Source organism: Mustela nivalis, assembly GCF_964662115.1.
Source record: "Mustela nivalis genome assembly, chromosome: 3".
Classification (NCBI taxonomy): domain Eukaryota; kingdom Metazoa; phylum Chordata; class Mammalia; order Carnivora; family Mustelidae; genus Mustela; species Mustela nivalis.
The window spans coordinates 64,832,415-64,854,504 of NC_139022.1; the positions used below are offsets into that span (position 1 = coordinate 64,832,415).

General features: G+C 36.6%; 1 protein-coding gene across 3 annotated transcripts in view; it reads left to right on the forward strand.

The window, feature by feature from the left end:
* LOC309861221 (uncharacterized protein) overlaps positions 1–22,090 on the forward strand; it is a 535,944-nt gene that overhangs the window by 328,015 nt on the left and 185,839 nt on the right. For 2 of the 3 annotated variants that reach the window (XR_014309821.1, XM_082723973.1), the window contains one exon: positions 10,123–10,218. The exons of the other annotated variant lie outside the window; for it this stretch is intronic. Coding sequence is in view for 1 of the 2 variants with exons in the window: in XM_082723973.1 (XP_082580099.1) it covers positions 10,123–10,218 (96 nt within the window). In the remaining variant the exon portion in view is untranslated. The remainder of the gene's footprint in view (positions 1–10,122; positions 10,219–22,090) is intronic. 3 annotated transcript variants of the gene reach the window in all.

Genomic DNA, 22,090 nt, shown 5'->3' on the forward strand with positions numbered 1-22,090 from the left:
TGAAGAGATGTGAAGAGAGTTTTGCTGGATTTAATTTTTGTTTTGTTTTGGTTTTGGTTTTTGAGGAGCCTTTTGTTTTCAATAGGAAGTCTTAGACTTTTGATTTATTTTCCACTTGAGTTGTTGTTGGGAGGATGAGGTATGTGACCAAGCCTTCATTTTCTGTCATGTGAGTCTTGCAAACCATGCCCCTTATAAATGTTAGATAAGGAGTCTGGAACTGAGGAAACCGCTGAATGGAGCCAGAGCATAGAGCTGAATGGGTGGAATGCACAACAGAGAGCAAGAAACTGGGCGCTTGGTGACATCCTTTGAACACTAGATCAAACCTCACCTGAACCCATTCCTAGGTAGGATGCATATTATAACTTTTCATCACATGAATATCATCTGTTCAGTCTTAGTTCTAGATAGTGTTGTCTGTTAGCTCCAGAGAGTCGAAGGGGTTAGCTGAAGTGCTTAGGCCTGCATTACAGCTTGACTTCTCTGTCTACTTAATCTGCATCTTCTCTTTCACAGGGGTTGATCCTAAGGACCCTCCCTAATAAAAATCCCACATAGATGTTGGCTAATTGAAGATGATAAAAAAGAAAGAAAGAAAGAAAGAAAGAAAAAATCCTACAGAGGAAATCCCATTTTAGAGTATTGTTTCTGGGGAACCCAAACTGTGACAGGGGTGGCTCCTTGTAGGCAGACTGATTTTCCATCGGCTAACCAAAAAACAAAATAAAGCAGAATATAACAAATTTGCTATACTTTGCTTTTGTGCAATGTTTTGGTAATTCATCTTTTAGATTTTTCTCCAAGATTCAATAGTCCACATAGGAGACTGACTTATCCTGGAAGGGAGTAGGAGGGAAAGGAAATCAGGTAGACCATTATCTTATAAAATCTCTAATCCAATTTATGGTTTGTTTTTTATTTTCAACATATCTGTATACTCATGAAATTATCACCATGATCAAGATAATGAAAATATACTTTATCCCAAAAGTTTCCTCCTGGCCCTTTGCAATTCCCCCTCTTCCGTTACTTCTCCCTTCCCCATGCAATCACTGATCTGCTTTCTTTCACTAGAGATTTGTTTGCATTGTTTAGAATTTTATATAAATGGAATCACAAAGTATGCACTCTTTTGGCTTGCCTTATTTTACTCCGAATAATTATTTTGAGATTCATGTATATTGTATACATCAATAGTTCCTTCCTTTTTCCTGATGGGTAATTTTCCATTGTATGCATATATAATAACTTGTTTATTCATTCACTTGTTGATGGACACTTGGATTGTTTCTAGTTTTGGGCTATTATAATTAAAGCTGCTATGAACATTTAGGTACAAGTCTTTGTATAGACATATGCTTTCATTTCTTTTGGCTAAATACCTAGGAATGGAATGGCTGGATCATATGGTAGGTGTATGTTTAACTTTTTAAGAAACTGCCAACTTGCTTTCCAAAGTGGTTGTGTCATTTTACATCCCCACCAGCAGTGTATGAGAGTTTCAGTTCTTTCAGTCCTTGCCAGTCTTTGTCTGTCTGTCTTTTAAAATTTTAACCACTCTGTAAGTAGGTAGTTGTATCTCATTGTCACTTGTAATTTGCATTTCTCTAATGACTGCTGATGTTGAGCATCTTTTCGTGTGATTACTTGCCATCCATATATTTCCCTTGATGAAGTGTCCGTTCAGATATTTTGTTCATTATTTGAGTTACTTATTTTTATTGTGTTAAGGGCTTTTAAATATAACATATTCTGTATACAAGTACTTTATCAGCCTTGAGAATATTTATGTGCCTTGAGAATATTTTCTTCAAGTCTTGTTTTTTTATTTTTATTTTTTTTGTTCTCTTCTCATAATAGTGTCTTTCAGAGAGCAGAAGTTTTAAATTTTGATCAGGTTCTACTTACCAATTTTTTAAAAAAAATTTTATAGATCATGCTTTTGGTGTCAAAACTAAGAAACTTTGCATAACCCAGAGCCACCAAAATTTTGTTCTATGTTTTCTTCTAGAAGTTTTATAGTTTTGGGATTTACATTTAGATCTATATCCATTTATTTTTAATTTTTTTATGTGATTCATTTTCAGTTAATTTTTATATATGGTGAAAGATATGGATTGAAATTCATTTTTTTTTTGCATATGGATATCCAAGTGTTCCAGCACCATGTGTTGAAATCGCTTATCTAATTTTAAAATATGGAGCACATAATTCCAGTGTGGTCCATAGACTATCTCAGCATAATCACTCTTAGTACTTGTTAAAAATGCAAATCCCTAGGTCTCACACTAGCCCTTTTGAGTTAAAATCTTATGGCAAATACCCTATGTGATTCTTCTGGATACTAAACTTTGGGAACAACTGGCATAATGCCATTATTACTCATTAACACTTTACTTCAAGTCAACACTGTCTTCACCAGAGCCCAGAAAAGATATAGTTTAGAAAAAGTAAGTCTCCATAAGATGGAAAGAAACCAGAAAGTTTTCTATTTTTCTTAATATAAAAATATTTATACATATACAAAAGTAGATTGAATAATATAAATTTTCATGTACTCAGTGCTCAATTTCAGCAACAATCAATATTACTTTTTAAAAAACAAAACAAAACAAATCAAAATATAGGTGAATTTTTCTATGTAGGGAAGAACTTCCAAGCTTAAAAAGCAATGGGAAAAACCAACAGCAGGAAAAAAAAATTGAATGAGCAACTGAAAAAAAAAAAAACCCCAAAGATCAATATATTGCTAATATAAATATTAAAGACCTCAACTGATCAAAAAAAAAAAATCTTAAGTGGCTTAAAAGACAGGTAATAGTCAGGTAATATTTTTAAACAGGACAAATGATTAATTTTTAATCTATGAAGATAAAAAATTTAAAAATGGCAAGAAAACTCACTAAGTGATAAGCAGATAAAAGGGCATAAAATATAGCATTGAGATAACAGTGAGAGGATATTATGGAGCCAGTCACATTATCTTTAAACATAATGTTTTATAGCAATGGGAAAACATTTATGGTATAGTGAAAAAAGCTGAATACAAAATTGTACTTTTTGTATGTTCTCATGTATTTTAAAAAAAGGCTTACGAAAATAAAAGGACTGGAAGCAGATTTGCTTCTGCAGGTTATTTTCTAGGTTATCTCCAATGAACATATTTGTTTTGCTGATATAATCTGAAAATAAAGTCCAATTTTGAAGAAGAAACTGTCTGACATGGGACATTTCCTTGGCAAAGCCAGAGATTGGCACAGAATACAAAGATGGACAGTGAAAAGGCACAGGGAAGGCTGAAGACAGGTTGTGTGCGACATCATCTTAAGTGCAAAGGTACAGGTAATGGCTTCCTCCTTTGCAAGTATTACCAGTAGATGAAGATTGCCTTCACGTGAGTGCTACAGGCTGGAGGAACTGGCCAAAGTGGATAGATTCTAATGGCCATGCCACTGTCTGTTTTCCTGATCAGTTGGAGACCCTGCTCAAATCCATAGAGCCCCTTTACGTGACACAAGGAGTGGGGTCCAGAGGAAATAAGTTAGAGCTGTAATTTACAGCCCTTTCTTCTTGTCCAAAGCCACCCAGTGGATGAAATGTCTGTTTGTTCATGGGCTCTGAAGTGTTACTTTGTATCGTTTTTCTTATACAGTTCAGACACTAAATCTAAAGTACTTCACCAAATTGGAAACCCACTCATATCTTCTGGGTTTGTTCTTCTGAACTGAAATTGAACTCTGGCACTTTAGTTCACATGATGGTAGAACAATGTAACTTTCTGTTTGGGAAAAGAATGGCTTTTAAAGTCTCATAAATGGGTCTTGCCTCTTCTTGGAAATGAAGTAACACTTGTAAACTCTACTTCCTAAATGTTGTGTAATTGTGAATGAATAAATATTAAGGAAGGAGGAAAGTACAGATTATACACAGGTTCAGAAATAATAAAAATGTATTTGTTCTTTTAAAGTCCTACTATTGAAAATCACATCGAGAATTGCAGAGAGAAGGAGAGAGAGAGAGAGAGAGAGAGAGAGAGAAAGAATTGCAAAAAAAAAAAAAAGATATTAAAGGACACAAACATATTATGATTTAGGACAATATGTTAATCTGAAAAAAAGTAAATTAAGATGTCAAGTAAGGCTGATGAGATTGCAAAAGTACCACAAAGTTTACCACAAGAGATTTTTATATCTTTGTTCTTTGATGATTCTCTAATTTTATTGTTTCAGGTGGTATAGATTAATATTTTTATGCAGTCTTCTTCTGTGATCAGTACTAAAATAGCTATTATCAAAACAACTATTGAGTATCTAAAGTATGCAGTACAAATCTCATAAAATAAACAAAATTTGTATAAAAAACTTTTTCTCAGGCTTGTCAGGGAAATAATATGGAGTGACTGTGAACTATAAAAACTAGGCAACTTCTCTAAAACTAGGCAACTTCTCCAAAATAGCAACATAGGACACCCTAAGGAGGTTAAAAAATAGATTTAAGGATTGATCCAAGTTCTTTTCACTACTTTTGTAGAGTCTCTTTTCAAAACCAAGAATTGAAACATGTAGTATGATGATTATGATTCTACTTAAAGGAAGAACAGAGCAGAATATCTGAAATAAGAATGGGATGAAACAAATAGTATGTGTTGATTCATATTCTAAAACATGTACCATTAGATTTCTCTGACATGAAATACACATGGGTTTCATTTACTTATAACTATTAGTGTGAAGTGTGCTAAAAAGTAGGCTCAAAATAAGGTCAGATTATCATAGGATTATTATAAGGCAGGAAAATGTAAGATTATTAATTGAGCTCTGGATTCCCATGTACCTGTAGGAGTAGATGTCACATCTAAATTGCCAGGCCAGAGCATCTTAACTTTTCATATACTTAACCTGTCATATACTTTTTACTTAACTTGAGCAGTTAAATAAATATTACAAGCACCACATATTAAGTATCATAAATGCATAAGACATTCTGCAGTGTTCTGTCTTTGTGGAGAAGGGTTATCAGAAGGGATATATAAATAGCGTTTTGAGACTGTTTTGATCATGTACTTATCAAGATAAGCCTGATTTCTACAATTAGCTGGCTCGATCAAAGATGTTTTGCTCCTATTAGCTAGTAAATCCTGTACTTTCTCAGATTCTTTCCTACAATGAGCAATATGGCTGTAAACTCCTCCTTTGATTACTAGAGAACACTGGCTACTTCGCAATATGTGAGCCATTATTTTAGGAGTTATAGACATTCTATTCCAATACATTTGATTTGCCTGAGTCCTTGAGTTTGAAAATCATATGGTCTCATATGGGCTCAGTCTCTTGGTGAATTCTAAAGTTATTGCTCCAAAAATTTTGTAGAAAAATTTCCTGGGCTCAATTTAAAAAAAAAAATGGTTTTCTGATAATAAGGAAAGTGCTATCTTCCATTTTAGAATCTGGAGGCACTTGAATGAGTGCTAACTTCATGTCAAGTACTGTGCACATGGTCCCTGACTTGCAGTGATTTGATGTATGATTTTTTGACTTCATAGTGGTGCCAAGTGATATGCATTTAGTAGAAATTGTACTTTTTTGAATTTTGATCTTTTCCTCGGCTCGTGATACACAGGGTGATTCCCTCATGAAGCTGGGCATGGACAGCTGCATCAGCCACACGATCATGAAGGTGAATAACTCATCCACTCACAGCTGCTCTGTGCCCCGACCGCCATTCTGTTATTCACTTTCAGTATAGTAGTCAAAAAATTGCATGAGATATGCAGCACCTTATTATTGAATAGGCTCTGTTAGGTGATTTTGCCCAACTGTAGGCTAATGTAAGCATTCTGATCATGTTTAAAGTAGGCGAGGCTATAAGCGATGATGTCTGGCAGGTTAGGTGAATTAAATACATTTTCATTCTAAGCCGTTTTCAGATATAACCCCATCATAAGTTGAGGAAGATCTGTGTTAAGCATCAGATTTTTTTTTTTTTTAAAGAGCAAAACAGAGTGTCTGTTCATCAATGCACTGTTTTATATTTGGTAGCATACTAATACATTATCTTGTGAAGCTTCACAAGATTGATATTATTTCTCCCATTTGCAGTTGATAAAACCAAAACAGAAATGTCGCTTGCTCCAGATCATGCTTTTAGTAGAGCTGGGACCATAACTCAGGTATTTTTAGACTTCAAGTTCTTTTCTATATTATCCAATAGATATATTTCCCTAATGTTTTTTGGACAATATAAAGCATGTAACTATTGTAATGCAGATATCCCTCTAGTCCAAAGGAAGAGTTTCTATACCTTGTCTAAATTTCACTGGCCATTTCAATACCACAGGAGCAGGAAATTATTCAATTCATGAGAAAATTCATGCACCTGTGGATTTCATCTTTTGTGCCAGATGAATAGGTGAGGTTGGATTTGATTTACTCCATGACTAAACTCTGAAATTGGGATTTAAAATGGATATGTAATCTCACTCTGATTCCATTTTTTTTCCTGTACTGCTGCCTAATGGTTATGCAAGTCTCAGGAACGTATTTAAAGTAGTAACATGTCCTTTTATCCAATAACATCAAATGGAGATCTTTTTTGTTCACTTTTGCTAGACCTCTAACCTTTAAAGGTGAGTCAGGCAGCTGCAGAAAACCTGATCTTATTTTCTGCCCCTGGCAAGACTTTTTCAAGTTCATCTTTTTTCCCTTCTCTCAAAATCTGATGAAAAATGAAATGTCAGGAAAACAAGTTCTCGAGCTAAAAAACTTGTGTCTGTCTCTGTGACAGATGTCAGTTTGAAAGGTTTCAGGTCACCTGTCAGAAGTGTGCCATTGTGATCTGTACTCACCTTGACTCGACCTCACACCAACACTGAGTTCTGCTTTTAAAGATACCCTTGAAAAAGAATTAAATGATTTTAAGTCATTGCCTTTTCCTCTTTTAGCTCTAATTAATGAGACCAAGAAAGGAGAGAGAGAGAGAGAGACAGAGAAAGAGAGACAGAGAAAGAGAGAGAGAGAGAGACTGAGACACCGACTTTCAAGAGGACAGTTTGACCTTTGGGTGCCCCTGGCAGTGAACCAATCAACATTCTTGTAATCCAAACACAGATGCCTGAAGCTAAACAAATCCTATACTTGTGAACAAGAATTCAGTTTGCTAAAAAAAAAAAAAAAAAAAAAAAGAAAAAAAAAAGAATTCAGTTTGCTGTCAAAATACAGTGAAGATCAGCACAGTGCTGCTTTGAACAAAAATATCATGAATTGAAGTTTAAATGTTTGTGATTAATAGAGAAGAGTAATATTGAGCAACATAATATCTCAATTGTGCCTCAACTCAGTAACAAATATTTCCAGTTTAAAAAAAAAATCACGTGTTTTGAAAAGTCCTATATCCTAACTCCATATATTGGGCATAACTCCCTAATACTTTTATGCCTGAAATACCACTGATACTATTGTACAAGTCAGTAGTTTGTAATGACTAATTAATGGTGTTGAACTCTGTTCTTTTCTGGATTATTTACCCAATGTTTCAATTATTTATCCTAGGGATAAAATTTTTTTTCCTCTCTCATGAACCTTTACCATAGCCCTGGAAATTTAAGGATTGGGGGGAAAAAAAAGAGAGAGAGAGAGAAAGAAAGAGAGAGAGAGAGATGGATTTTATTTAATCCGTTTGGGAGTATTCAAGACTTTGCCTTATAACCAAGATGATAAAAGATTACAGCTCCAAAGTCATGTTTGCCAAATCTACCACTCTAAACAAGAGGCTAGATGAAAAGAGACAAAAAGGTCAATGGAATATAAAACCAAAAACTTTAATAGCACTTTGGAGATGTTAGCATTTTTTTTTTGCTTGACTCCTCTAAGTATACAATACTTCTCTTCTTTCAAGGGGGCCCACCCTTGACATGAAATACAAGTTAGTTTATTGAAGCTAGTTTCATTGTATCCATGTCTAGAACAACATTATTTTTGTGTGTGGAAATGCTGGGGGAAATAAGTGCAGGCCTGGAACGTGATTCATTAGCTTGAACTAGAGACGGAAAGCTGATGCTTCCCAGTGATTTGTAGTCTATCTGTGACATTTTCCACAGCTATGCTTTAGACCAGTGCTTCTCAGGCATTCATGGGCCCACGAATCTCCCGGATCTTCTTAACGTGAGCTTCTGACTCGGTAGTTGAGGGTGGGCTTGAGCATCTGCCTTTCTAACAGATTCCCAGGTGGTACAGCTCCTGCCCAGCCCGGACCACACACCGAGCGTGCGAGTGTTTGCTTCTTGGCTCTCCACAGGAGTGTGTGTCAAATGCCTCAAGGTCCCCAAGTAGTTCTGAAGCCCAATCTCTTATTTTGAAACATTGCCCTTCTGATATATTTTTCCTGTTTATGATATTTTTTTCTATGCATCTGTAACTTGATCTCTTTTTAGGAACTTCACATTTTAACAGAAGAGTCATCATGTCACCTCAGAATGACCCTCCTGTATTACAAAGTCAAGGTCCATGACAAAGATGGTAACTGTGTCAAGTTTTTTTCCACCCTTGCTTTTATTTGTTTATATATTTCCTGATTAATTTTTTATTTTCATTCCAGGATAGTTAACATTCAGTGTTAACGTTAGGTTCAGGTGTGCGATGCAGTGATTCCACTATTCTATACGTCACCGAGCACCAATCATGACCAGTCAACCCTGCTTTTAAATCATTAGCTTTATTTTAGTTTTTTTTTTTTCTCACTTGATCATGGTCTTGACGAAGCATTTTACACTCTACCAGGTAATTTTATTAATACTGACTGACATCTCTTCCTTGCTATGCAACAGTCAAACTGTTCATAATCAAAAGGTTGAAGTCTTTGAAGTCTTAGCCCTTTGGCCCAAGAAGCACCCAGAGGAAAAACAGTTAAAAACAAGAGTAGTCAGAACTATCAGCAGTGTTTAGACCCAGATAACCACAAACATCCTGGAATTTACTTAACCATGTCTGATTTCCCAGTGAGTCATGTTTACATCTCTAGATGTTAGTTTACTTTCCCTTCATTTTTTTCTTGATCACTCATGCAGTGGAAAGCGGAAAAGAAATCTTCCATGGCAATTAAAGTGCCAATACTTGAGCTCGCTCTGTGTTCCTGCTACTGATAGGGAGAGATATGGTTATTAGTCAAACAAAGCTGTACCAGTTTTCTCATGCTCATTATGTATTTATAATGTGGACATTCTGGTGACATAGCAAGCAGCTGCATTCGCAGGAGACTCCTTTCCAATGAGGGAAGACCAGATTTCACTTTACCAGGTTAAAACGCACCAGATTGAATGTTCAGTTTTCATCCCATGTGTGTTAGATACACATGTGATGGCTGAGATTTTCATACCAGTGTATTCATAATGGTGTATGCCACTCTAAGCTATTCTTGTCTTTGGTAAAGATTCTTACTCTCTCTTCTGTCGAACGCCAAGATCATTTAAGCGAGTGAGAAATATTTGCTAATTTTCTCAAAAGCCTCAAATTATTTTCTGCATGGAGAGTGTAACTCATTGCTCCCTTCTGTTAGAAAGACCAAAGCAGGAGGTGGGCTGCTTCTCACAGGGTAAGACTTAGGGGCTATTGAATCACCATTGTCATGAGAAGGTTTATCTTGCGTGGTCGGCTTCATGTGGTGTATCCGTCAGACACGCGTGAGCACGAGATTGTAGATTAGAACCAGAAATACAGATTCTCCTCTTGTTATCGTACAGACTCTCAGTAACAATACTTTGAATAAACCTTCCCCTATAAGAAAACTGTTTCTACCTTTTGATGAATATTGGTGGGGGGAAAAATGGGGGAGGTAGCCGTTGGGAAAACAGTTTTTTTTTTTCTGGCTGAAATTAATAATTCTGAGCAGTACTAAAATTAATTACTCTGTGGTTCTAAGTAGGCAGCGGATTTATGGTAAATGACAGAGTGTTTGCAAATTTTCCTGACTACTCGATTAGAAAATGCGCAAGCGGAGGCGTCAGCCGAGCATGCATTATTTAAGTGGTTGGTGTCTGGCGACAATCTGGAAACTGCAATTGTTGTGGTTGCCGTAGGAAAATTCGCACTTTCTGAGAGAAATTCTTTCACCTTTGTGTGCCCACAGCCTGGATCTCTTCTCGTGGCAGCTGTAGGAAACACAGGAACTCCGTGACCTGGAAAATGTGGGACAACTGCCACAAGGTGACCCTGGAAGGCTGGGGTAGGCCCAATTAATTTAAAATTTTGCTTGGCCTTGTCTCTTCCAATTTTCTAAATCCTCTGGAAAAATGATTAATGCGTACACTGCCAATGCGAAAATATTTTTGACCCTATTAAAGTCGACCAAGGGTAAACCAAGTGTAGGCTGGCATTGTATCAAACTAGCTTTATTAAATTTGATTGGAGGTTTGTATGAGGAAGGGACAGACAAGGACATTATTTTGCACAGCGGCTCTCTTTTAAATGAAAATATCAAGAGGAATACAAAGTAGCAATATGCCCTGGACAGGAATCATTTTAAATATAGGAAAATGCCACAGAGAACTTTGTTTAAAGGGTAAACCATATTTGCTAGAAAATTTTCTGCTCTCTTATTGCTCTGCTGGTCAGTTACCAACGAGGCTGTTTTAATTTATGGAAGAGGCTATGGAAGCCTTATATTTCTTCATTTATAGATGAACTAGTTCAACCTTGCTTTCTTTCTCTTATCTGTCATTGAAGTCTACAACTTAAAACGATCTGTCTGCAGTTTGAACCTTAGCAGAACAAGGCTTATTCTCACCGTGTTTCCCCTACGTGTCCATCCTGTGCAATCATTTTATTAACAAAGTGATAGGGTTTTTGTTTGTTTGTTTGTTTTTTCCCTAATGGTTATTCTGTTTTGAATAAAAAGGGCATGCTTCCCTCACAATTTCAAAGAAGGGAATTTCTTAACAGTGTTTCTTGCTTTTCCAAGAAAGTGAAAGTCCTTTAATTTTGGATTCAACACCCAGATTTCACACATAAGGTTTCCTATAGTTTTCTTACACCTAGGAGATATTCAGTCACATGACGTCATCATAAAGAGTATATTCTAACCATTTATCATGTAGGAAGTAGATCAATTTCCTTTGTGGCAGGCATGGATCTTAATGATGGGATGAGGGAACGGTAGCAATTGCCTGGGATCACCGACCATCGGGATGACCGGAATTCAGCGGGAACAGCAGCTTAGGAGGCGGCAGTAGCCCAGGGAAGGTTCTAAAATACACTGGTCATTCTAGCCATTTCAGTCTACCCAGCATAGATGTGGGGAACAGATAGTTCTAGGATAAAGAGCCCGTGACTGTGGATATTAGCCCCGCCCAGGGCTTTTTAACTGAAAGACATGAATGAGCCAGCTTGTCTATAAGGCTTGTCACAGACTGCGTCACTCTTGACCCGTGTTCCGTGGCTTTGTCTGCAGTGTCTTCCTATATAGGAGGATTCTACATCTCTGTCCTGTTTAACGCAGGTATGGCCTTTTGATGTGGTTTGACCAATGGAATATGAGAAGAAGTGAGGTGTGTCACTTCCAGGCAGAAGCCTTAAGATCCAGGGCACGCTTTGCCTATTTTCTTTTTTCTCTGCATGACAATCGGCAAAATTCCAGAAAAAGGAATTTTGTGGAGCCAAGTTATGGCTAACCTGTGATATGCACAATAGCGTGAGTGAGAAACATACCTTTGTTATTGCTACATAGGGATTCTACAATCTTCTGGGAGCCCTGCAAACATAGCCTATCCTGACTGACACAGATGTAAGCTGCAGCCTTTCAGCATGAGCTCAAGAACATGGTGTTAAATATGACTCTGAGCTTTGGCATGAAATTAGCTCTCATCTTCCTGCTCCCATTTCTAGGAACCTCCTTGCTTCCACACACGCTTCTTCCCTCTTCAGTGGGTAGAGCGAACCTAACTCTGACCTACAGCCAAGATCTTTACTTGCGCTCTGGATCCCACCTCCTCCCAAATTCCTACAGCCTTGTTTCTTTCGTTGTCCCTTCTCTTTTGTAATACCAATCTTTCCCTCTCTAACGGATCATTCATATCTTCTGTACTAAAAACAGTTCCTTCCTGGCTTCGCATTCCTTTCAGCTAACTCTTCCCATGTCCCTCTTCCCTTTTTCGACCCAACTTCTCAAAATATTTGTGTGTGGTGTCTGCATTTCCATTTAATTCTAATCTAATCTAGTCTTCATCCCACCGCTGAAAACAAATCGCTCGTCCGAAGTCACCAGAAGTCTTCATATGGTCCAGTCCGGGGGACATTTTTATGTGCTCATTTTATTTGACTTCTTAGCAACATTTCCCTGAGGTGATCATTTCCTCCCTCCTGAAGGAATATTTTCATGGCTTCCAGGATAATTCCTGGCTTTATTCTTACCTCTTTTGTGATAGACTCTTTCTTCTTCTTTACTTACCTTTAAAATTCGTAAAAAGTTCCCATGGATCAGTACTGAGTCCCATTTCCCTCGCTCTGTGTTGGCTTTGGTCTCACGACAATTCTTACTGTTTCTGGAGTTGCCATTTTGAAGTCCCTACTTAGAAATACTCATAAAAACCCTATTTATATATACTTTTGTATTTCCCACTTCAAAACATTCTTCATGAAACTACAGGCAGAATTCATAACTTTGTTATTTTAATTCTCTCATTTTATTCTTAAAAAAAATCTCTTGATCAGCCACAGCGTGCCAGGCACTGTAAAAAATGTTAGGGATATAAAATTGAATCAGATATAATTCTTTCTCTCGAAAAAAGTGCTTAGTGGGGAGGAAAATATGCACACAATTATGGTAAAATGAGTAAAATGAGAGCATTTCTAATAATGTATCTTGTATAACACATGGTGGGAACATAAAGGAAAGAGAATCTAGGTTTTCTGGGGCAGTAAGAGAAAGATTCCCAGAGGAAGTTATATTTGGGCTTAAACTTAGTCAAACAGGAATTTATCAGAAGCAGGGAAGAGGAAACATTATTCCGAAAGGCAAAAAGATGTGAGAAGGCCTGTCATGTTTAGAGAATTTAAAATAGTTCAATATTTTTGCAAAGGGTGAGGGAAGTGGGGGAGGAGTGAAAGCTGAAGCTAGTCTTGGGGACTGGGCTCAGGGCACGAGGGCTTTTTATGGATTACAGTCTTCGGAGGCTTGGGCTGACATTTCTGAGCCCTTGCGATGTTTCTGTTTCATCTTTCCCGATCCTCTCCGCGTGGCCTCTGTTGTGCCAGGAGGAGGAGGAGCAACAGAAACAATACTAAAAATTTTGAGACAGCCCTGCGTTCTGTCACTATTCCAATCTCTCTATTCTTCTATCATATCTATCTGTTTACATGCTAGTCTTCTTTTATTATCTCTTTACTTCATTTGGCTTTGAGTAGCAGTTTCCTAAAAAGATAGATGCTACAAGTTGGAATGTTTCGACAACCACTATTTACGGCAATCCAGTTCCATTCCTTTATTTTTAATACTGTAAGGAAACAATTCTGAATATCGAATGGCTGTTGAGGACTCAATTTGCTCTGTTTCAGTATGGATAAAATCCGTTATGAAGTATTAGAGAGTTTGGTACTGGAAGAAAATCCCAACTGATGTTGGGTGAGTTCGTGTAAAATGTAGTCTGTCCCGCAGAATTCACTGAAAGGGCATGCATCTGGGTAACTCAGCACTCTTTCAGTATCGGCAACCACCACGATTTCTATTTTGTTGTGTTTACATTCTAAGCCTCAGCTTATTGGAGTTTCTTGTTAAGCTCATGACGAATAACATGCCTTTAAAAATTAAAAATGGCAAGCAAGAATATGTACACGGATCCTTGAATATTTCACACTTACCAGAACAATACCACAAAGAACTTCATTTGAAACAAGCTCAGGGAAGGGAATTTCACTTCTAAATATTATAATATAAGTAGCATTTGAAATATTTAAATTTTGTGATGCAAAATTCAGTTGAGCAATATGAGAAATGTTTTGACTTTGTTTTACCTTTAAAAAACCCTCTACTTCCATATCTTAATTCATAAGGAGAATGACAAAGAGATTATGAACAGGGCATTCCAGATGAGATCTTTAACTTCATGGATAAATATGTTGGGGTGAATCGAATCACTTCAGGAATGGACCTTCGTCATGGAGTGCTAGCAGGCACCATTGTCTTACTTGAATTATTTTATAGTTGCAACTGAATGGACTCTGATAAATCCTGCAGTAAATTAGTCATTCCAGTGAAGTGCCTACAGCACTTTTTGTGAAAGCAGTAGAACCAAGAACAAAGAGACGTTAACAGTATGAATCAGATTCTGCCCTGTGACTTCCAAACTAAGTTGAAAAAAAAATGGGTTGGTAGGAAGGAGAGTGCACAAGTCTAATTTTCTGAAGATAGAGGCAGTTTGTAAAATGACTCAATATGCAGTGATTTCTTATCTGTGCGCTAGCCTGTTCCAATGCTCAATATAGTTCTCCATTAGCATTTGACAGACCAGAGCTGGGAAGGTGGCCACTGACGTAGGAACTGGGCTCATTTCTCATGGGGAACTTGTGCTCCTGGGCACAGAGATACTTCCTAAGCTCCTCTTCTTCCCTAACCCCTCTGACCAGAGGTGTTGAGTCATGTGACATCCTGAACACCATGACAGGTTCTGGAATGAAGAAGTCTATACTGCATATGATGTAAGGAGAGACTAAACAATTTGTAAGATGATTTAAATAGAAAGCCAAGTAATTATGGGCTTCTTTTCCCCACAGTGCCCATGTCTCTCATCAGCATTAGGTAAAGCGTTTAGGGATGTTCATTAAGGATTCCAGGCCGCTGGAGTACTACTAAGATCATTAATTTCTACCGCAAAGCCTCAAATGTATTACCCTAGTCAAGTGGGTACTGGGGAAATATGGTTCATTATTTCTGATAATGGAAAATGTACTTTTGTGCAATGGCAGCTACACAGTTTACAGTTGTGGCTCTAAAGGAATTAGGTATTAGTTGTTCCTGGTATCTAGGGTTCAACTCTGTATCTTACTTTATATGTTACGGCTCTTAGAAAGTAGCAGATACACTGACAAAGAGCTTAGCTTGTTGGAAGATGGGGAGGTCCCAAAATGTAGAGAAAAGTTTGACTTGGGCCTTAAAACTAAATTAGATGCAGTGTGTTGAAAAACACTCATGCTCTCCATTTGTCCATTGGGTTAAAATAAAGCTAAATCCATAAAAATGTTTTTTTTTTTAAGTATTTATTTCTTACGTCTCAAAACTGTCTTAAAGGTTTAATTTGTGTGGATCAAGCTTTTATTTATTTATTAAAATTAAGTGAATGCAGAAAGAATTAGGGGTATCTGGTATGTACAAAATACTGTTTTAAATATGAAGGGGGGTTATGAAATGTGTAAGAGTAAGGAGATGTTCTGATCTGTAGAGTTTCTCTTCTGATCATGAAATAACCATAGAGCAAAGCACATGAGACTTACGGATATGCAGTGCAGCAGGGGATCATTCTAATAGCATGTTCCAATGATCGACTCTATTCTTTGTGGTGGCCAACATTAAATAAAGTAGAAGTGCCAGATATTCTTCACTATTCTATGGAGGAAGGGATAATAAGAATTGTTTGGATAGAAATGTTACAGTGGAATTCTGTATCTCTGCCCACACATTCTTTAATTATATTTCTCAAGTAGGGCTAGAGAACATTCTCTTCAATGAGGCATTGAGTAATACATTAGTGAAGGAATACTAAAATTCTTTAGGAGATCAGTAGTGGCTGCCCTCTGTAAGTGGGGGTGTTGGTGGACAAAGTGCCAGTAAAGATGGACTTCTCATTTTCATTGGGATGATAGGATTTCAGAGTAGCAGAAACATTTAATCTCTACTTTAAATCAGTAATGGGGGTTGAATTTTATTAAAAATTCTTGGCATCTATTGAGATTATCATATTTTCTTCCTTTAATCTACTTCTTATACTGAATTACTGTATTAAATTAGGTATCTAAGGTTATGCCAGCCTTTCATTTCTATGATAAATTTTATTTGATAACAGTGTTTTATTTTGCGACGGGACTATGGGATTTATTTATTAATAATATTTGAATTTATGTAATACGTGAAATTGGACTACAATTTTATTTTATTGTCTTATCCTTGTCCAATTTTTGGTATCAAGATTTTGCTAGCCTTGAAGAATATGTTGGGCAGGCTTCCACATTCTTCTATTTTTCTTTGCGCATGGGGATTATCTGTTCTGGGAAGTATTTACTAAAATTTTTCCATAAAATCATCTGCTTTTGCTACCATTTTAGGCATGAACTTTAATACTTTCTTCTATGGTAATTATTCTCTTTAGGTTTTCTACTACTTCTGACAGTGTTTGAGGTCATTCTGTAATCTATTTTATTGAGGTTTTCATTGGTATAAAATAGAACATTCTCCAGTAGTTATTTTTAGATAATGAGGGTGGTGAATTTTCGGAGTCTTTGCTTTTCTGAATATGCCATTATTTCCCCCTAACAATTGCTTAAAAATTTAGCAGGGTCAAGAATGAGGTTTAAAGAAATGTCCTTCCTGTTCTTTGAAAACATTGTTCTATTATTTTCTAGAATAACTTATTGCTCAGGAATCTGTTCCAAATACAGTGGGTCCCTTTGCTTTGTACGTCACCTGGTTACTTCTCCATGGAAACTTTAGGATTTTCTCTTTCTTTTGAGTTCTGAACCTCTCCTACGGTTGGTCTTCATGTGTATCTCTTTTCTTTCATTCTGTTGAGCCTTAAGTGGGCCTAAAGTCATGTGTCTTTTTTTTTTTTTTTTTTTTTTTTTAAGCTCTGGGAGATTTTCTTATATAATTTTCTTGGTTTACTTCCTTTCCTTCTTTGTGTTTGTTTTTCCTTCTGTGAATCTAGTGTGACGGGTGTTAGAAATGTTATTTATGTGTCTTAGATTTTTGGGGGGGTATAGTGTTACTACTTTGTCCTTTTGTATCAAGTTTTGAAAGAGTCTTTCAGACTGTTCTTCCAGTTTGTGAATTCATTCTTTAGCTATGTTTTTATTCCATTAGGCCTTCAAAATTACTGCTTCAGATTTTTTTGACAATCATATTTAAAATTTCCAAGATCATTGTTTCTATTTTTGTGTATGAAAGATCCCTTTGAAGTTCTCTAAATATATCAAGTATTTATATTTGACATGTTTGCTCTGTGAAGCAAACTGTTAATTTTCAGCTGTTATTCTTGGATGAATTTATTGTCTTTCTCTATCATGCTGATGACTTCCCCAAATGTTTCGTGATTCTCTTTCTGCTCATCCTTGTGCTTAAATATCCCTGCTCACAATGTATAGATTGTGTCTGGTGGTTCTAGGGGAGAGACCATATACCCTGTTGCATGGGGTTTGTGAGTTCTTCTAGAGGTAAGAGGTTTCCATCCTCCCTGGACTTTGCTAGCTGTCTGGTCTAACGTGTTGCCTTTCAGACCTAGCACATGTATTTGTTGCAGTATTCCTGCATCCAGACAAACACCTCTGTTGCCCCCTGTTCTGGGCCTGGGCAGTTAACCTAATGATGGTCCAGGAACTTTTCTTGTTGAGCCCAGAACGCCCCTGGGATTGCTTTCCTTTTTTGACTATTTGATTCGTTCTGGTCTTTTTCTTGGTAATTCCTGAGACCTTCTTGTCTGTGAATAACATTCTCCTTTTCACTGATATGTATTAGTACATTTTAGATGTATATTTTCTATCATTCCAAGGACTTTAGGTGAGAGGGGAAAAATGTGTACTGAGTATGATGCCTTGGTCAAATATTAACTCTTTTCTTTGCAACATTCTGCTGTCGTGATCTGGTATTACCAGTATTCTCAGGTCTGCCAATGCATTCTTTTTTAATCTTTTAGAGTCCTAGAAAGTGAAATCAGGCTGTGGGAAGGATGGCCACATCATGCAGGAGACCATAACCCTGGGGCTCTTTCCTTTAGAAGACTTCTATTGAATAGATTATTACCTGAGGCAATAAATATAACAGGCAGTTAGTTACCTAAGATCAAAAGCAGGGAACTGCCTGTAGAATCAGGGAATAAAAGAGATCTTCTCTGTAGCACATCAACGGTCAGAAACATGGGACAATTTTAGAAAATTTTTGATTCCTGTTTCCAATAATATTCAAAAAATTTATTAGACTAACAAATAGTTAAGAACACAAAAGAGAAGTGAGACTCAGAAGTATTATGTAGGTAGGTATGGAACATACAGCTATTGGATTGGCATTTCAAGGGAAGCAGAAAGAAAATCAAATTAACAAGTTAAGAATAAAACAATAGATAGGATAAAATGTGAAAACTTTAGGAAAAATATAGATAATTGAAAATGAAAAAATTTACCAATATGGACAGAGTTGTATGATTCAGTCTACATATATTAAAAAAGAACAGAGTAAGTGAAAAGAAGTAATAAGCAAAGATGTAACAAAAGAAGATTCATTAGCACAAAAGTAAGACTTGATTTTTTAAAATACGGAAAGAGCTCACAAGTTCCTGGGCAATATTAATTTTATTAGGCATATAGTGGTGAAATTATTGTATTCTAAAAATTGAGCATAATTCTCAGATATTTAGCAAAAACACTATGTTACTTGTAAAGAGCAAAATTAAGGCTGGTTATAGACTACAAAAAAATGTTTTAGACCACATCTGAAACAACATAAAAGAGAATGTTAAATACAAAGTTATAGACAAAAATATACCAGACTTACCAAAAAAAAAAAAAAAAAAAAAAAAAAAAGATTAAGTGAGGTAACTTTTTTCTTTTTTAAAAGATTTTATTTATTTATTTGAGAGAGAGAGAGAGAGCGAGCCTGAGGTCGGGGAGGGTCAGAGGGAGAAACAGACTCCCCACTGAGCAGGGAACCCATGCAAGGCTTGATCCTTGGACTCCAGGATTGTGACCTGAGCTGAAGACAGACACTTAACTGACTGAGCCACCCAGGCACCCTGTGAGGTAATTTTAATGTAAAATAGAATTCAAAGACAAAAAGCATGTAATGTGATGCTTTTATATTGATAAAAGCGAATATCCACAATAAAGTTACATCATTTGTGAAACATTATGTAACTAAAAAGACACTATCAGGGGTGGTAGAATCAGGGAATAAAAGAGATCTTCAGTGGGCTAAGGCCTCTGCCTTTGTCTCAGGTCCTGATCCCAGGGTTCTGGGATCAAGCCCTGCATTAGGATCTCTGCTCAGCAGGGAGCCTGCTTCCCTTCCTCTCTCTCTTTGCCTGCCTCTCTGACTACTTGTGATCTCTCTCTGTCAAATAAATAAATAAAATCTTAAAAAAAAAAGACACTATCAAACTATACACAGTATAAACTGTTAGAAATTCATGGGGATAGTGACAGAAACACAATTATAATAGAATCTTTATCACATACTATTATTAGTCTTTAACGATCCAAAAGTTAAAAAACAAATAAGGACTGATGGACTTGAAAAAATACAATGAACATAATTATACTTATGTCTATATTTTTATTTATATATGATATTTGGTATGTATACACATAATAAAAAGGTTTATAAAATATGTATGTATCTATCCAAACACTCTATAGAAACAATATTTTCCTTGCAGATGCCTCAAACATTTGCAAAAAGTAACTGTGTTCACACCCCCTCAAAAATCTTAATTAAAAGCAAGGAGTAGAAATTTTGTAAGCTGTAGTTTTTAATGGCATTACAATAAAGTGAAAACTTAATTATAAAAGTCTAAACAAAAAATCCAAGCCACCTGGATTTAAAAGCAAAATGAAACATTTTGCTAAGGAGCTTTTAGATTTAAGTAACACAGTAGACTTAAGATACTGTGTTTAGGGAGACAAGGAGATATTTCTAAACTGAAATCTGTGATGTTTCCAAAGTCATGACTTAAAGGCATATTTATAGCCAGGAGTTCCTGGTTTATTGAACAACAAGGAATAAAAATGAATTAATTTAATATTTAACCCAGATAGTTTGAAGATAAACAATACAGCAAATATAAGAAACTCAGGAGGAAAAATATGCCTTAATAAGTAATTTATTTTTGGGAAACAACAACAAAAAGGCAGAATAATACCTAATAGAAAGACTTCTGGTATTTCCAAACAAGAGCAAAAGAAAGGAAAAGCTAAATATAGAAGTTTATAATTTTAAAAGTGGATATATCAGAGAAAGTTTAAACATTTTAAGAGAATTTTATATACTAGTCTGTGCTAAGAAATTTAAAAAACCTCAACAAAATAGGTGAGTGCTAACAGGGCATGATTAAAACTGGTCTCCAAAAGAGGTGAAAAATTTAAGTAGACCTACAACAGTTGAAAAAAATTCAAAAACAGAATTTTATCTTTTGTGTGTTTAAAGTTGGAATGATGAAAATTTCCCATAGTATACAAGCTGACTGAAAGCCTGTAAAAAGTTTTCTCCAGTCATGTTAGGAAGCTAGTGAGCCTTGATAACAAAGTATGACAAAATTAAGTTTTAGGATGGTATCCAGCTCACAGTAGCAGATATTAGTTCTCCACCTGCAAGCTGGTCGTTTTTATCTTTACCATCAATAGTTCATGATCCATAAGAAAAATAAACCATCAGTGAGGCTTACACTGTAAATCTGAAGCATATGTGTATCTCTGGCCCATCAACAGTTTGTACAAATTATAATAAACATCTGAAATCTATGGCAAGGATTAAAGTATTGATTTGGCAGTGTATGGAAGGATGGATTGGAAGGGAGAGGGGGAGGCCAGGAAAGCTGGAGGGGGTGAGGAAGCTACTGTAGTAACTGAATTGCAGTAGGTCCCTGTGAGGGTGAAGGTAGTAGGAATGGAAATGATGAAATGTGTTCAAGGCATTGCATATATATCCCTTCGTTTTTGTCATCATTGTTATTCCAAGTAACGGGCTAAAAGAACTCCATCCACGGTTGGGTAAGAGGAAGAGAATTCATGTATGATTCTAAGATTTTAATGCAGGTAGAAGGAAATTTTGGTATTGATACTGATATAGTTTAAAGAGTCTGGATTAGAGAAAAATGAACTTGGTTTTGGACATGCCAGATTTGTGAAAATTGTGCTTTGTGGGCACATGGAGACGTGAGTTTATAACTCAGATGAACGTCCCCAGACTTGTATTGTTCAAATTGGAATTCCTAATGTGGACACGCTAGAGCTGCTTTAGAAATGTTCTCCAAGGGGCGCCTGGGTGGCTCAGTGGGTTAAAGCCTCTGCTTTCAGCTCAGGTCATGATCTCAGGGTCCTGGGATTAAGCCCTGCATCGGGCTCTCTGCTCCGAGGAGAGCCTGCTTCCTCCTCTCTCTCCCTGCCTGCCTCTCTTGCCTACTTGTAATCTCTGTTTGTCAAATAAATAAAATAAAATCTTAAAAGAAAAAAAAAAAGGAATGTTCTCCAAGCAGGAAACAAAGACAGCTTATAGAAAGCATCTACAGATAAAACAAGAAACAGAAGCACTGAGGGAAGTAACAGTGGCAATCTTCACCGTAGGGAGAGGAATACGCTGTCCAGTGTGGGGACGCGAATCCCCAGGGCCAAGAGTGGCTCAGAAGCCCAGGCTGATGGGAGCGTTGAGGAGAGAGCAGTACAGTTCCTGAGAAGGAAAGAGCCTGTGTTCTCAGATGGGGGGCATTTTAGGGACACTGCGGTAGGAAAATCGTCTTGTAGGAGATTGCAGAAATTGCAACAAGGAGTACGAGATCACCCACTTGAGAATGGCAAAAAGAAGAAAGGAGAGGTCATTAGTAATTGGAATGAACCCTGAGGTCAAGGGCGTATTTGTTTAAAATGGCTTTTCAAATTCCCGTTGATTGGAAAGCAGATGGGAAAGAACCAGTAAAGAGTGAGAAAAGTTAGAGATTTGGGTAGAAATAAAACAAGTATTGTAACTGGATCCCCCAGGGTACAGGAAAGGATAACATCCGGTTTGACTTTAAAGAGGAATGAAGACTTAGCTTCTGTTATATTTGGAAGGAAGATGAGAATAAAGGATAGAGCTTGTTGATGATATGATGATGGGAATGTGAGGAAGTATATACCATCAGGTGTGATCGACT